Raw genomic sequence first — 17,284 nt, 5'->3', positions numbered from 1 at the left:
TGTTTGGTGTAAACTTAAGCATCACTTGCCACTCTCTGTCTTGCCAACCCGTCTAGAAACCCTTCCTCCAGTCCACCCTACATCCTGTGACCGAGGCCTTACGGTACAGTGCAGCTGCCATTACAAAAGTGTGCCAATCAGAGTGAAGTACTAGAGTAGTGAAACATGCATTCCACACATATTTGTGCTGCTTAGGGGGCAATCATGGGATTAAATATTCAGTAAAGTGATAGTATACTACCTTTCAAAAACACCTATGTCATATAAAAGGGTATCATTTAAAAGCATACCATTGCTCGAGATTAAGGCTAGTAATTAGCATTTGGATTAGCAAGTGCCAGAGATACTTTATAGACATGCGTGAGGAGAGGCCATGAAACTGAAATATTTTAAATCTAATCCACATGCACTCTCATGCTATGTCTATTTAGGGCGTGAGAAAAATGATTACAAGCCCATTAAATGATTACAGTGATTCTTGAGACATGTTAAAGGTTACAGAACAGAAAAATAGTTTATGTACAGAGAAATCATTTTGAATTAATCTGCAGAATATGCCCAGATGTATCTATTTACATTCCACACAAAAAATAGACTACCGTTCAAAGTTTTGGGTCAGTTCTTATTGTTTTTGAAGAAGTCTCTTATGCTCACCAAGACAATTTATGTGATCAAAAATACAGTAAGAACTGTAATAGTGTGAAATATAATTACAATTTAGAATATCTGTTTTCTATTTTAATATATTTTAAAATGTAATTTATTCTTGTGATTGCAAAGTTGAGTGAGTTTTTAAGCAGTCATTAGTCCAGTCTTCAGTGTCACATGATCCTTCATAAATCCTTATAATATGCTAATTTGGTGAAAACAGTTATGCCGCTTGTTATTTGTGTGGAAACTATGCTGATTTTTTTTCAGGATACTTGCATGAATAGAAAGTTCAAAAGAACAACATGTATTTAAAACATATTTTTTTAATTTCAAATGTCTTTACTGTTACTGTTTCTTTTACTTTATTTGACTTTTGAACGATGGCTCAGAAAACTCAGTCAACCCAATATTTAGTAAACACTTGTGGATCACAAAGAGAAATAGAAGTGTTTCAGCTCTCCAAATACAGCTATGCCGCATCAATTCAGGGCAGCACAAGCCTGTCCAATGTGACCGAGTTTGAAGCTGGTCACTGTATAATACAATTTAGTTCAATTGAATTTAAAGCAGTGCTGTGAATGCTGCTGCTGAGCCCAGAAGGAATGCAGAGGGTGGGGCTGTACAGACATAGTAAGTATGTCTACATACATAAAGCTTTTCATTGGAATGGAAACACATCAGAATTCCCCTCTCCGACAACACAACCATAACTTACTAAGGGCAGCAGAAGTCTGTGACACTTTAGTTAAGAAAGAGACCTGAAAATGAGTGGCAGCAATACATGAGTCATATTTAATTGCTTCCTACAATGATAAAATCCCTGTGGTAGCAATAAATACAAGAGCAATCCTGAAAACACGCAAGGCATTTAACATGAGATTTCCAAATCTAAATAGTCAGATGCATCAGCATGCACATTACATTTTATATTACTGTACACTTTTATTAATAACAATTCTTAGCTTAGGTCTTCCACATGCGATTTTCATAAAATAATAATTACACTAGCATATGATGACAAACTGTAGTGTCAATAGAAAAAAAAAGATATTATTATGCTATAGGTTTATAAAATAAATTATCTGGAGCATGAAATGTGAATAATGCTTAGTCATCTCCAAAAGGATCAGGGTAACAGCATGCCTTCATGTGATGACTCATAAAAACGACACATCTGAAGGTTATGAAAAAGAAAAATACTGTTTAAAAAACACCAAAGACATGTAAGATGAAATGCAGCATACATAAAAACAACATATATTACATTCAATATCAGGAATAATTAAAGCAGTAGTTAAACATCTGTGAATTGCAGTAAATACTGTACAATTGTAATGATTAATGAAATATGATCTGATCTGGAGAAGCCCATAATTCTGTTTAGACCATGCAAGGTACATAATTCTTAAAGGTACAGTTCACCCAAATATGATCATTTTGTCATCATTTACTCACTCTCGTGTCTATCCAAACCTGTTGAACTTTATATCTTCTGTAAAATACAAAAGAAGATAATTTTTTTTTTTTTTTTTGTCAATACAGAGAAAGTGAATATGGTCCAAAGTTTGTTTTGGACCCCATTGACTTTCATTGTATGGACAAAAAGTTCTTCAAAATATCTTCTTTTGTTATCTACAGAAGAAAGAAAGTCATACATGTTTAGAAACAACATGAGGGCGAGTTCATTTTTGGGTGATATTTAATAACAGTCTATGGAAAGGTTTTAGACATGATTTGTCAGACCAGGCTTGCTCTAGACGTCACTTGAGATCAAGAGGAAGTCCTCTGCTTGGTTTCCTTGTGTTCAGCATCTCTGGAGAGTCCCTTTGGCTGGCGTGGAGGCGTGAGAGGAGGAACTGTAGGTGACTGAAGAATATCTGCATACCTGTGGCTAGGTTTGGTCTCCCTTTGGAGAACTTTTCTGAGAAGCGGTTTCAAAATCCCAATGGTGACCTGGCTGCCGTGAGCTTCGAACGGTCCTGAGTTCTGCGTCGAATCCGGCAGGTTTTTCAGTACAATATTAAGTATGCTCGTCACAGTCATGTCCTCTGGACAAAGAGTCCACAGCATGTCCAAATAAGGGTCCAGGTCTCTATGCTGCGACACTTCACACAGCAGAGCGCTGAAAATCTCTTTGTTCAGAAGCGGGCTCTTCTGGCAGAACCTCTCAGCTACTTGTGTCACCCGTTCCCACTGGCTTTGTTCGATGAGAATCCGCAATGCTTGCATTATCGCTTTAGGCCTCTCACTGCACAAAAGCAGCTCCACTTCCAGGTGTTGGTTGGACCCTTTGCAAGGGAGCACAGTCAGGGCCCGTTTATAGAGCGGCAAACTCTCAGAGCTCTCCTTCACACCATAACTCCACGAAGATGTGGAGGTTGTGCCCATCTGCTGTTGTGCCAATTCCAGAAACCTGGGGAGCCAGCTGGGCTGGAATTTGAAGATGGAGTGGCACAAGAGCTCAAAAACAGGCAAGTTCACTGTAGTGTGTTTCTGCTGACCGTTGCATTGAGCAAAGTTCGCTGTGGGTTGCACAGAGCTGAGGATGATTTTCCACAATTCAGCAGGAGCTTTAGAAGACAATGATCCCTCACCGTTGCACCTCAGATGCAGAACCGCTTGCACGGCGTGCCAGGAATAAGTGGGAAAGAGTTGGAAGATGCTGTTCAGGTATTGAAGATTCTCCCTCTCTAGCTCACTGCCAAGCAGCCGGCAGATCTCCTGCTGCACCAAGGTTTCACAATAGCTCGCTAGATCTTTCTCAGAAGCCTTCACCATTGACGTTTTGATGTCCTCTAGCAAAACGAGACTCCTAAGTTCTGATTCGAGCGAGCTCATGAGCCTTTCTTGACCCGAGGAATGTTTCTCACCAGTTTTGGTCTTCTGGTTGCTGAGGTAATCCCTGAGGATGGCAGCCAGCGATATGGGAGCTTGAAACATCCCACCTTTTTTGAGCTTCTCCACCGTGAGCTGTGTGCTACTTAGACTTCTTTGCTGATAGTATTTACACGCCTCCTCGAAAACAGCCTCAACCAAGAGTGCACTTGAGTCTTCTGAATGTATCGAAGAAGGCTTCTGTGTTTGCGTGACCACAAACAACCCGGTCTCTGACAGCATTTGCGGAGAGTGACTGTCCAAAGAGTTTACGAAGAGAAGACCTTCGGTTTTCAGACTTATTCTTTCTAATTCCAGGCCACATTTGGTGTCAATTAAGAAGAGGGTCCTGCCTATTGTTAGTGCCAGGACTTCACTATACATATTCAGGCTGTTTTGGGTCCCACTAGCACTTAGGCAATTATCAGGAAGTTTGTATATGTTGCGAAGACAGCCATCCCTCTTCATAATGCATACCCAACCAGTGCTGAGGAGGAGGAGGAGGTCTCCACATCCAGTGGGAGAGAATCCACAGATATCAGGAGGATTTAGTGTGGATAGAAGGCCAATGAAGTCTGTAACAAGCCTTTTGAAGTCTGATTCTTTGCTTGAGCTTTTCATAAGTGTGCAACTACAGGCACTATGCACTTTAAAGGTGTCATGTTCAGGTGACCATACAAGAAACACTTTTGAAACACCCACTGAAGAGTTTTCCCGCATGTCTGGGAGCAGATAGACCAAATCCCCAGAACTGATGGTCGTATATCGAGGATTATTATGCAATGCAATTTTCACATTTCCCAAACTGACACCTCCCTCATTAACTTCTACAGTCTTTTTGCAGATACAGAACCTGAAGTTGCTGCACACACTACTGGAGTTCTCAGATGGTGGTCGCTCCTCACACCATATGATGAAATTCTGACACATAGACACAGAAACTACTTTAGCACGAGGGCTGTTACACAGATCCACAGACTGGAGTAGATGCCAGCCTGATCTGGTCTCAAGGAATTTCCAGAATTCCACTTTTCCATTCTCAAAAATCACTCCCAACACAGGGGCTGCATCATCTGGTTTGCTTTGAGGGATATAAATAACATCCACAATAGGAACATTTCGAGTTAGTACTAAATCAACGTGCTTTTGGCACTGCATTAGATGGGCTCGCTGATATTTGTCATATGTCATAAGACCACTCTTGGGCTGACGCACAATGACATGAATGTGACGTCCATCTGGACTCAGACGCACTTCGGACAGACAGTTTTGAGTAGAGATGTTGGAGTATTCTCGTTTAAAAAACTCTTTTAGATCCTTTCCTTTCGTGAAATCTCCGAAATCAGTCACTTGTTCCAATGCGAGCAGCGTCATGTTTGCTGAAATGTCGATCTGTAATAGGAAGCACACGCGGGTGAAAACACTTTCAGTTTGGACCAGCGATCATCCACAATCTCCTAGAAACATGTCCAGCGCTTATTTCACGCGTTAACTCCATCATATGACGATGTAATATCTATACAGTCCATAAATCCTGGGAAATACACGTATATTTCTCTTGTGCTGTCTGTTTCTCTCCCACTCCTCCTGACATCACGAGTTTGTTAATTTCCGGAATATAATGGCTGTGTTTCAAAACCTAGTGAGCCCACTATCCAGGGAACATTACTGAGCAACAACGATCGCGACTGATAGCCAGAAATCATGTCATAGCGGGCTTACTACATTTTTAAACACGTCCTATATGCGTTGTTTTTATTTTTTAATTTTGCTCCGTTGAAGGGAGGAGTTTCATTCATCACTCTGCATCTAATTTTACATATAAAACGTTATAGGTTTTATTTTATTTGTGTACATACTGCGTAGGGGTAGAGTGGGGGAAAACGCCCCCCTTAAGGAAAATGTGACATTACTGTGAAAGAAAACATAAATGTGACTAGAATTGCCATCCCAGTTTTGAGTGACTATGGCAAGAGTTATTTACCAAATATTAAATTGCTCAACCTTCATAATTTTTTTTTTTTGACTGAAAATAGTTTTGTACAAAGGGGGCGTTTTGCCCCAGCGGTGGGGTAAAACGCCCCCCAGCGGTGGGGTAAAATGCCCCCTTTCTTACCAACCAGTTTGATAATAGATCAACAGCAAAATTAACATAGTTTTTAATCTCTAAAAGTAAAAGGCAAGTAATGGTCACCTAACCACCTTCCATCATTGCATCCACCAAGCTGGCTAGTAATGCTCACTTGAGGTAATTGTTTCATGTTTTGTTCAAATATTTTGATTTTAACACCTAGTTATACTGCATTAAAGTGTAAAATAAAGACTTTGATAAACAGAAATATGTTACTATAGTAATTATGATAAAGAGAAACTATTCCCCTTGGGGGGCGTTTTACCCCTCAGCATAGGGGGCGTAACGTTTTACCCCACAAGCTATGTCTTTTAAAAAAATATATATTTTAAAAAATATAAGTATATTCCTTATAAATAACATATGCTCTCAAACTACAGACTTCACTATTCATCTATCATACATCACTGTGATATCACTGTGAACAATATTCTATTAAACACTTGTTTACTTATATCTGAAAATTATAGCACTTTCCATGTAATCCTCTTCTCTTCAAATACGTCGCTGGTGTCTGCTTCTCCGTGGAGATTTGTATATCCCCGTTGTCAACGTAGTGCATAGCAATAGTAAAAATGTATCTTGATTCAATCTAGTGGTTTTGGAAAAAAACGGGTGGGGGGCGTTTTACCCCAGGGGGATTTTCCCCCACTCTACCCTATATGTGTGTGTGTGTGTGTGTGTGTGTGTGTGTAAAATCATAATCTCAGTTCACGTCTGCACAATCACATTTTTATTCAGCAATATCAAATTAGCTAAAAAATACAAACTCGCAACTGGGTGTCTTTCATTCTGTAAAAATGTGTATCCTGAAAATCAACTAATTTTTGGTTTTCTTTGGTTTTCGATACGAGTAAATTAATGTTTGTGGTTAATTTACTTGAAGACTTTAAGAGCCATTGGCCAAAGTCAAGATATGTATATGTAGAAACCACATTTGACCGCTCCAGATACGTTGGCGCGCACGCCATCTTGGAACGGTCAGTGTGTCGTCACTCACAGTAAGAACAAATGCCACAACATTGCGGAGCTTGTGATTGTGAAACTGACGAGATTTCAATTCCCGAAGAAATGGGATAACTTCTTACAGGTGAGAATGTGTTGGTTTGTGTATGTATGTATATGGGTATTAACTCAATATGACAGGTTTTTATACTGCGGGTAACTTTTTAATGTCATGTTAGCTGACACCTTCGTTTTGTTGTATTGAGTTTATTTCAGCAGAATTATCTGATGAAGTATATTGCAGTAAACTCACCTTGCTCTGGTGTTTACGGCCCCGTGTTTTGACCGTTCCAATGTGGCGGCCCATAGACACAGCCATTATGTCTATGGACACAGCCACCAATGCGGAATCTTGTTTGTAATCTATGCATCGGCTCTGGTCACAATAAGTCGGAAATGACGTGTGGCAGAAAACCCACTTCCTTTCCTTCGCGCGAAGTTTTCATCGTTGATGCTAATGACAGACATGAATCCAGCAGGTTTTAAAGTTTGTAAGTTTATAAATATTTGCTAATTTGTGTAAATCAGTGTTTATCGTTTCTTCTCTGGCTTAATTTTCCGATGTCTAGTTGCATTTTTAGGCCAACTGCAGTGAATCGTAAAAATGATCACTGAGTGTCAAGAAATATTTATGTAAAATATAATGTATATATTTTCACGGATTGCACGCACACATGCTCTAATTGTTTTATAAAAAACTTTTTAAAAGTCTCACTAACATCTGTTGGTGTATCAGTAAAATACTGTTTACTCGCCATGTGATTAGCATAAAAACCTATACCTTACTAAATTATGCTGCATATTATGCATTTATATCATATCATATCATATATTATGTTATCCTTTTATACTTGAGTGAAACCTACTTCATTTTCTAAAACATGCCAGCGTACAACTGTCATTTTGGATGTGCAAAACTGTAATTTTAAGTCTTTCATATTTATTGTAATATTATCTTTTATCAACTTTATAGCTGTAGGAATTTTAAGTTTCTGTTTTATTAGTATTCTGACATATGTGTCTCTCTGCACAGAAAATCAAGCAGAAACATTGAAGATGTCTGATTCGAGGAGAAGGTCTAGAGGCGGTCAAGAGGAGCCAGCAGGACCGTCCAATGGAGTGGGAGGGCGGAACAGGTCAGAGAGAGCGGTTGATATGGGTGATGAAGATGATATTGTTGGTGGACCATCAGGTATTAGTGAGGAAGATGATGATCCAACACGCAGGAGAGAGATTAGGAGCAAGTACAGGGATCTGATCAATCAAGTCCAGCGTGAGTATTAATACTGTTAAAATTTGTTTCAATGATACAGTTTGATGTTTCATTTATGAAGTGCATTTGTTGAGATTTTTTTTTTTTTTTGTTCACAGAAAATCGTGAGGACATGTTGAACCCGGCTAACAATAAACTCACTGATGTTTTAGAAGAAGCCAACAAACTTTTTGTCAATGGTATTATTTCTATACAGTGTTATTTTTTGTATAATTGAGATACTATTATGTTTTAAAAATATATATATTTTATTATTGTATTTTCAATTTAAGTTTTTGTATTAGTTATTATTAGTCATTGTATTAGTTATTTTTTATGTCTATATAGTTTTTTATTTCAGTTTGAGTTATTTTAGTACATCAAGGTAAACTAAATAAAAATGAGAAATTTTGCCTTGGCAATAGCTAAAATTAGACGTTCATTTCAGTTAATGTTTTTTTTAATTAACAACCCCCCATAACAACCCCCCCATAATTCTAAATTAAGTTTAAGTTAACCATATAATAGCTCTGTTTCTATACACTCCATATCCTGGTATATCACTCCATATAGTTGGATGCATGCACAACTTGTCTTCATGATGTTCTCCTGCTTGTTTGTTAATCGTGTGTGTCTGTTTTCAGTGAGACAGGCTCGTGAAGCAGCGCTGGATGCTCAGCTCCTGGTACTAGCCACTGATCTAGGGAAGGAGAAGGCCAGCCAGCTACATGCTGAAGGCTCTGCATTTGACCCGTCTGCATTTGCAGAACATTTGGTAAGTTACTGTGAGAGGAAAGCCAGATGTTATATTTTGCAATGGGCAAATTCACTCTAAAAGGATTTTTTCTCCTTGGTTGATTTTTCATATTGATCTCTCTAGTTGTCCTTCATGGGTCTGAATCGTTTGGAGGATGAAAGTGGTCAGGATGGACACTTGGAGGGATATTTACCTCAAGGAGCCTGGCATAAGCTTGCAAATAGATCTGAGTCCTGCTTCAAAACAGCCCCTTCATTCCACTACATGTAAGTATAGCTGTAGTAAGGGAAGTAAAATGTGATTGATGGTGATCAGGTAACTGTATCTAAGTATGTAAGGCTAGGGTATATATTGAAAATTCACATTAAATTTGAAATTATAAAAAAAAAAAATAGCTCAACATTTTTAGAGCATTTTTTTTTTAGCTCTTAAGTTGACCTATTTCCCGATTCCCATCTTGTCCCATGACTTGTGAGTATGAGCGTGTCAAGATAAAAATGTTATAGTGTCTCTGTAGGCAAACTACAGTAGATGGTGTTGTAATTGTTAAGTTACTTTTTTTGCATCAATCCCTCAGAAATGTTCATGAATGTCCCCATGTGGTATTTTATATATTAAAATGGTTTAGTAAGTAAGCATACACTACTATTTAAAAAATTTGGGGTTAGTAAATTAGTTACCTTGAAAATCAGTAAGGATGCATTAAATTAATCAACAGTAACAGTGGAGACATTTAAAATTACTGTATGCAAAAGATTTCTATTTCAAATAAATGCTGTACTTTTGAACTTCATATTCATCAAGGAATCCTGAAAAAAAGTATTCTGATTTCCACAAAAATATTAAACAGCACTACTGTTTTCAACATTGATACAAATAAGAAATTATTATTGAGCACCAAATCAGCATATTAGAGTGATTTCTGAAGGATCATGTGACACCGAAGACTGGAGTAATGATGCTGAAAATTCATTAATTCCATTATAGGAATGAATTGTATATTTTAAATTATATCTAAATACAAAAAGGTGTTTTAAATTGTAATAATATATAATAAGTACAGCCTTGGTGAGCATAAGAGAGACTTCTTGCGTGGTAGTAATAAAGTCATATTTAACAACATACACAAAGTATTGTTATATTGGTGCAAATAAATACAATTATTAAACATTTTCCATAAGTAGTGTATACATTTTTTTTTTTTTTTTGACTTCACACTAAACATTGGATTATTTTTTATTACAATGGCTATACAGTTTACAAAAACAAAACCTCTGCTGACACCTCTTCGTTTAAGTTTACAAACACAATGTGCACTAACCTTTATTTATTTTTTCTTTTCAATTCAAGATTGGGCTCATTTTTGGCAGAGCCTCCTCCACCACGGCAGAGGGTGGAAAGACAAAAAAAAGCCCCCAGCAAAGAGGCTAAACGAATTATGCCCACCCAGGTGTGCTCATCATTTTAATAATGCAAACCCTCACTGTCTTTCAAATATCCTTCAGAATCTGTCTGACTTTAAAAAATATCTTCTCGTCACAGCTGAAAAAAATGGAAGAATCACACCAGGAGGCAACAGAGAAAGAGGTTGAAAGGATTCTTGGATGTCTGCAACGTTACTTTGCTGATGATTGTAAGCATACTAGAATAAGTTAGTGTCAGAGCTTAGCGACACTGACTATTTCAAAACCTATAATAAATGGCTTTTTTCGGAACAGCTGGGGAACCCATTTCATACTACGAGTTCGTCATCGACCCCAACTCCTTCTCCCGGACTGTGGAGAATATCTTCCACACATCATTTCTCATAAGGGTGAGTCAAGACTCTACAATAGCTGTGGAAATTCAACATAGGTCCCTCAATAAAAAAATGTAATCAATTATTTTTTATACCCTCAGGATGGTCTGGTGAGGATGTTCTTGGATAATGATGAGCTTCCTTGTATTGGTAAGTAGGGATGGGCATTTCATGCAAAAATAATATTCGATGATCGCTGGGAATTATTCGATTATTATTCGAAAATCGTACCCCTCCCCCACATGCTCATTGGTTAAACAGAATTCACTCAAATCCTGCTCCTGATTAAATTTCTCTGTAGTACTAGTACTGTATGTGTTGTAGCCTTTAAAGAAAATGTATTTAGTTTCATATTTATGTTTAAATAATATAATGTTATTTTTTAATTTCATCTATATTGATTTATATGAAAAGTGAACAGCATGAGGAAGATAGGATCACAAGATGCGCATTATATCGGAAGACATATGGAGTGGGTCAGACTCAGACATGATTTTGACCACTTCATTAAGTTTTGTTTTGTAGAAAGCCTTTCTTTAAAGTGAATTTTGTTTTGTTTAAATTGTATCTTAATTTTAATCAATGTTTCGTCAACCAATTGCCTGGATTTAATAACTAAGAAGCAAATCAGACAATATAATAAGGACATGGAGGCGCCGGCGTGCTCATTGCATTGCACGTGAACTGAAGTGCGTCTCATAAATGACCAGAAACTCAGCGTATAGGCCTTACAGACATGAAATATATCTATAGAAAGCTTGAAATATCTACTTTTAAACAAAACAATTTAAAACAAAAAGAAACAGACAACTCTCTGCTTATGTAATCCGTATGAAATGTGCATTTCTCTCTAGGCGCGTTCACTTCTGCGAAGATGAAGAGTCAGCATTGTCAACTTCATCTTTGCAGCCGACACTGACACAGAAAACATTAGTTTATTAATAAACAATTACAATTTCTCCTTGCTATATTTGACACGTTCATGATCATTACTTTTGCGGGTTCTTTGTGGCAAGCTTTATGCGTGCGCTTGAGTGCGGAATAGGTTATATAAACACTTATTATGTTTAGTATTCTTTCCAGTATATATTTAAGTAATTAAATTAATATAAATACGCGATAAGTTGACTAATGGCTTAAATGAACAACTACTAGTCGACTAGAAAAAAACTTAATTCGTGGACAGCCCTACTTATCTCACATATTTTTTTTTAGACAATAATCGCACAACCTATTCGATATTCTATAAGGTCAAATTCATAAGTCATTATTGTGTTTGTATTTGGTTGAATGTACTCGCAGATGATATTATTATCTGTGTGTTGTAGCTCCAGTAGAGGAAGGTGAGGTAGAGCCTGGTGGAGCTTCCATCCGACATCAGTGTGTCATCTCCATCAACCAGGAATCCTGGAGGGTGAGCACATTATGACTGCGTTTGGTGATTATTTGCAATAGTGATGCACCAAAATTAGAATTTTTTCACCCATCCCGAAATTAAAGTTTTCATTTAGCCACAAGCTGAAACCGAAATGAAAGTTTATTTAATATCGCATGAAACTGAAGTTTTGATTTTTCTTTTCTTCTCTATCGTGATGTATATCAAAATGAAACTGCTTCTCAAACAAGAAAAAATGTACTCGTTGTGATTTGCTGTTGCTCTGATCTCATGTGAGTGACAGGTTGTCCCGCCCTCGCTTCAGTAAACGCGTCATCAGAGAAGTGAAGAGTTGCAAGAGGGAGGGTTTATTTATTTCAAGATTAAGTTATGATTAAAGATTATGATTATTAAACAAACACCGATACATTGTTCTATAAATACTTCATTTGGATTTCATGGTGACTTTAATAATCAGTTAATTAATTAAATTTACTTAATTAACTGTCAAATAAAGTTGAATGTAAACTTTTAAAAAATATATATTTTATATCAATCTTTAAATGTTTATTGTTTCTACTCCAATTTTTATATTTATATTTTATGTTTATATTTATCATATATATATATATATATATATATATATATATATATATATATATATGTCGCCAAACACCCTTGTGGAAAAAGAATGCCGTAGTGTTTACAACTGTGACAATAAGCGCTTAACGGGATCAACTAAACACTGGATTTTGGAGTATGTGAATTTCTTGGCTCCATTGTTGCAGTAAACTTGCACAACGATCTTGAATGAATAATTTATTAGATGCATTCTGGTCTATTATTGTAGGGACATTGACTTCAACTTTACATTTTCAATCCCCTAAACATGACGTGGAACAAAACAAACTATGATTGGTTGCTTTACACGTCAGTCAAAGGTCCTCTTGGGCTGCGATAGAGTCCAGACCTTCTGCTGTTTAGTTCTTAGTAACTAAAACGCACAGCTTCACTATTAGTAGGAAGACACTGCCATGTAGAATTAATTCACACACAATCACTTGCTATAATGCATTCATATAAATGTAATCTTTACTGTGCTACTTTATCTGTATTTGATTTAGAACAACAGAAATCTGTGAGAAATATAATGACCCAAAGACAAAAGAACTGATTAAAAATAAGCTGTTATGTAGGAGTGCTGTGTCATATGCCATAGCTGTGCACAAAGCAACCCTCGTTTGAGTCTCAGCTCGGGGTTCAGGGTTATTTATTAGTTAATGACTTCATCAGCGACTAGTCGACGTCAACTCGACTTTAATCACATAAATGTCGACTTAAAAAAAAATCTGAAGTGGTTCAACCCCTAGTTTGGACAACATTTTCAGACAGGAATGTTGTTCCAGGATCAACAAAATATGTTAATCCAGGAACATGTCTTACTTGGCAAAATCACGGTGACCATATTTAAGAGCATCAAACGCTAATTGTTTGAGTTTTGTTAAAAAATGTAAAGAATTTTAAAGGCTCAGACTTTTTGTAACAAAATGAACAAAGCACAAATTTTATTGCAATTATTGGATGGTAAGCAAATTAAAAACCGCATGGACTAAAAGACCTCGGTTCATCAAAATGAAGATTGATTAAAATCAAGAAATCTAAAACCGCTTCGGCTGAATATTTTCAGTTGCTGGAATTTTGGTGCATCACTAAATTCAAGCAGATATTTATTCAGCATGGTATAGGTCGTTTTTTATGTTAAATAATCTTTCATTCGTGTGTTTCAGGAAATCATTGATGCCTTTGATATTAAGGAAGCTCTGATTCCAGTTCCAGAGGTTTTGTCTCAAGAAAGCTAAGTTGGAGGATGGCTAACAACAGCTACCGAAACGTTTGTAAAATAAAAAACAAACACTTTTTTATATTTTTAATGTTTGGAATCTCAATTTTAAGAGTTATATCTTTGGATTTTGTACAAAGTGTAATAATTGTGTTTAATACAATAAATGTAAAGTGAACTTGCAGTCAACATTATATTAGGTGGTAGAAATATTTTCATTTCATGGAAACAAGGTTCATAACTCTCCACTGTCTATAGGTTTAAACCTCTCTTCTCTTTCTCTGAATCTCAAATATTCAGAGCAGCAGATCTGTTTTGCACACAGAGACGGTGAACATCACATGGGACCATTATTTCATAAAACAAGTTTGCTTTGTAAACCATTACGCAAAGATATAATCCTATTTGCAAGTCAAAACTCCATTCACACAGCTCCATTCACACAGCCCGAAATCTATGATTTTTTTAATAGATAACAGAATGTATCCTTGCAGATTAACTAAAGTTGCTTGTAGTGTGGATGACAGGTTTATGTTTGGATTCCCCAACTCTAATCATTAATCTTGTCACTAGTGTAGAAACTAAGATGAACCTATTCAAATGGGCCATATCCTGACTTCCTTGTCAGTAATTACATTTAGATTACAGTTGAACTCCACCATCTAGTGGTGAAGTAACTGAATGCACTGGTTAAGCCACACAAAAAAATGATTGAATACATTATCTCGACTGATGTCTCTAACCGGGGATATTTGCACGGTCATATGGGAATATCTGTGTTCTCTTGCACTTTGTTGTCTGTTACAGATTCATATCATATTAAATGCTTATGCAGGGCAGCGATATAGAGCTGTCCATGCGTGCACTAGTGTGACCCTCCATTTGCACACAGATTGGTCCAAGCTTGGATTAACTGCCCTGTAGTTTAAACCCACTGACACCTGAAACCTTTTGGAGGGATCTGCCTGCTGTCTGAGCAACATTTATGTTCTCAAGACGCTCCTCTCGGCAGCAGGGACTTTTTGGACGGTGTGGTGTAAATCTGTTTTCAGGCCAGTGGTTGAAGTTGTGATTTTTTTTGTATAGTTTCGGGCAGCTGTTGTTTTTGTTGGTTTCTTACAGTAATTGGTTTTGTGTGTGTGTTTTTTTCCCCCAATGACATTTTAGATTTTTCACCCCAGATTTTTTATTTTATTTGTTTAAAAGTTTATTATTTGTTTGTTGTAGGCGCTTTATATGCTTTTTTTTTTGGGGGGGGGGGGGGGGGGATTCAAAGTGGCAGAGATCCTGTCTTACTTTTAAGAAAATGTCAGCATATACAAATAATGGGAAATTATTTATTTAGCTTTTAATTGCTTTTAATAGCTTTTAATTTAATTGTACTTTTTCCTAGTCTTTTATGAGCTGTTGTGTAGTTTCTATTAAAGACTTTATAATTTAAATGTTTTGGGGAACTGCAGTATGTTTGCCTGCTGTCCATTTTTAGTTCATATAATTTAGATTAAGTTATGCATCTAAACACATGATGTGTTTATTTGAACTCTTGAGAATTTTTCCTTCCATTTCAAAGTAAAGGTTGCTTTTTTGTTGAAAGCTCATTTTCCATAGGGATGCACAGATAATAAAATTCTGTCCAATACTGTTCATTATTTTCATGTAATGACTGATACAAAAATTCAGAACAATTTAGTCTTAAATAAATGTGCTAAACTAAAATCAGTAGTTTTTGTCAGTGTCAATGTTGTCATTCTTATTTTAGGCGTCAAACACTTAAATAGTACATTTTGACCAATATTGCTATATTAAATTCATTCATATTGATAAGAGATATGATTCTGATAAACTGTGCTTTTAATGATGGTCCAGATGTGATTTTTAATGTGTTTTATTTTGCCTCACACGGCAATGCTGGATTGGAGGCAAATCTGAATATGATTGACTTAACTGCAGCCTGCCCTTGCAAATGTTCAGTGATGATATTTTTAAACTTTAAAATAAATAAATGTTGTTATTATTATTTATTTTTTTAATGCTTGGAGGAATTTTTCCAATTTTTTCATCTTTTTTTTTTTTTTCAAAGAAAAAAAACAAGGTACAATTATGATTTCATGTTAATGCCAGTTAGAGAATAAATATTTTCAATTTAGTCTGTGAATCTTCGTACGGCTTTATCTGTGTCATTGACTTTTTTTTATATTTTGAAATTCCTTTATTTTCTGCCACTGTCCCATTTCACTTGAGTGGCTCCATCAGATTTCCTCTGGCGATTTTCTTTGATGCTCAGCACCGTGTCATCATGCCGACTGCTGTTGCTTTTATAAACCCGCAGATGCTCTGTTCTTTTATTTTTCTCGTTCTCATTCCCCTTTTCTGTCCTCCCCTCCTCTCTCTGCTTGTGTGACGGTCGCTGTCGAAAACAGAGGGGCTTTTTAGCCACTTGCAGAGCAGCATCTCTTAGCATCACTGCAAACCCAGACGAAGGAAGGGGGGAAAAAGTCTTTTTTTGAATCCTCAACTGTGCTATTTATATAATTGCATTATTATATAAGAGAATGAGCATGTATGTCATACTTATACCCTGGGCATTGCAGTAGATGATGCTTATTCACACACACTCCCTCACACACACATACACATGAGGGTATCCTTGCACACTTGCACTCACTTGCTCACACCCTGCTTGCATTGCTCAGCGATGCCATTTCTTTGGAGTGGGGATGCAATCCTGGAGAGACTATTTTTGCAAGCCTTGTAGTGCTTCTGTCACCTCCCCTCAGGAGGACATGGAATACAGGATGGGAAGCTGCATCGGAGTCGCACGGAGCCAGGTAACACCGCATCTCTCAGATACTGCAGACAGAATGGCAAAACCAAACGAGAATGAGTGAGAAGACATCGGCGGCTGTTTGGTGGTTGTTAATGCAGGAAGAAAAGGGGATGAGGGGGAGTATTTGTGTCGGACTGGGCTGACGTCAGGGGGATATGAAAGAAAAAGCGTGTATTTTTGGCTGTTTCGTCTCATACTGGCCTGTGGTCGGAGCTCTGGAGTGGAGATGAAGAGAGTGAAAGGAGACGGGAATGGAAGGGAAAAAAGAGGGGGAGGTGCAAAGAGATCCCTGACAATATCTGTACAGTGTGAGCGGGGAAAGGAATGACAGACATGGATAAATGGAAAGCACTAGACACTTTGCATTTTAGGCAAGATTGCAACAAGTAAATGATGTCTTGTGCTCAAAATAGAGATAGTTTGAGAGAATTAAATAAGGAACTGATTCCCATGACAACAAGACATATTTGTGCATTCAGTATCTGTTAAGTGAATGCTTAATTTATACATAACTGATCCGTAAATAAGAAATGATTGTTTATAGACATTAAATGCTGTCTTTATGATTTATTAATAACTTGTTATTCAGCCTCTCTTAAGTGATGAGATGCACTACAGTCATGTTATACTTGTTTTAATAGGCATTTTGAATAGGAATGTTTGTTTAGTCACTTTATTTTAATAATTGTATAATAATCTTAATCGTTTAATACTGCAATGATATCAGGGAGGAGAAGGGGTGTGTTGCGTGACTGCCAGCAATTAAAAAAGGAT

At 36.9% G+C, this 17,284-nt stretch overlaps 2 protein-coding genes across 2 annotated transcripts; one reads left to right on the top strand and one right to left on the bottom strand.

Moving 5' to 3' along the window:
• Window positions 1–1,416: 1,416 nt before the first annotated feature.
• LOC130072780 (BLOC-2 complex member HPS6) lies at window positions 1,417–5,146 on the bottom strand. The gene has a single exon (XM_056238027.1). The coding sequence runs from the start codon at window positions 4,897–4,899 to the stop codon at window positions 2,422–2,424; it is 2,478 nt and encodes an 825-aa protein (XP_056094002.1). The 5' UTR covers window positions 4,900–5,146; the 3' UTR covers window positions 1,417–2,421.
• A 1,976-nt stretch (window positions 5,147–7,122) lies between these two features.
• On the top strand, window positions 7,123–13,861 carry nsmce4a (NSE4 homolog A, SMC5-SMC6 complex component). Its single transcript, XM_056238039.1, has 11 exons — window positions 7,123–7,152; window positions 7,695–7,934; window positions 8,033–8,113; window positions 8,558–8,688; window positions 8,794–8,936; window positions 10,021–10,120; window positions 10,213–10,303; window positions 10,389–10,483; window positions 10,570–10,618; window positions 11,797–11,882; window positions 13,631–13,861. The coding sequence occupies exons 2-11, from the start codon at window positions 7,718–7,720 to the stop codon at window positions 13,700–13,702; spliced, it is 1,065 nt and encodes a 354-aa protein (XP_056094014.1). The 5' UTR covers window positions 7,123–7,152; window positions 7,695–7,717; the 3' UTR covers window positions 13,703–13,861.
• Window positions 13,862–17,284: the final 3,423 nt, after the last annotated feature.

Source organism: Rhinichthys klamathensis, unplaced genomic scaffold (assembly GCF_029890125.1).
Source record: "Rhinichthys klamathensis goyatoka isolate OS25496 unplaced genomic scaffold, OSU_Roscu_1.1 h1tg000505l_1, whole genome shotgun sequence".
Classification (NCBI taxonomy): domain Eukaryota; kingdom Metazoa; phylum Chordata; class Actinopteri; order Cypriniformes; family Leuciscidae; genus Rhinichthys; species Rhinichthys klamathensis.
The sequence above is the reverse complement of the archived record's forward strand: the minus strand, read 5'-3'. Positions and strand labels throughout refer to the sequence as shown.

Bases quoted from the DNA above. Each gene is read 5' to 3' on its own strand.
- LOC130072780 (XM_056238027.1), bottom strand. From the start codon at position 4,899: ATGACGCTGCTCGCATTGGAACAAGTGACTGATTTCGGAGATTTCACG.
- nsmce4a (XM_056238039.1), top strand. From the start codon at position 7,718: ATGTCTGATTCGAGGAGAAGGTCTAGAGGCGGTCAAGAGGAGCCAGCA. The intron at 8,114-8,557 runs GTATTATTTCTA...GTCTGTTTTCAG, and splicing joins CAACAAACTTTTTGTCAATG to TGAGACAGGCTCGTGAAGCA. The intron at 8,689-8,793 runs GTAAGTTACTGT...TGATCTCTCTAG, and splicing joins CTGCATTTGCAGAACATTTG to TTGTCCTTCATGGGTCTGAA.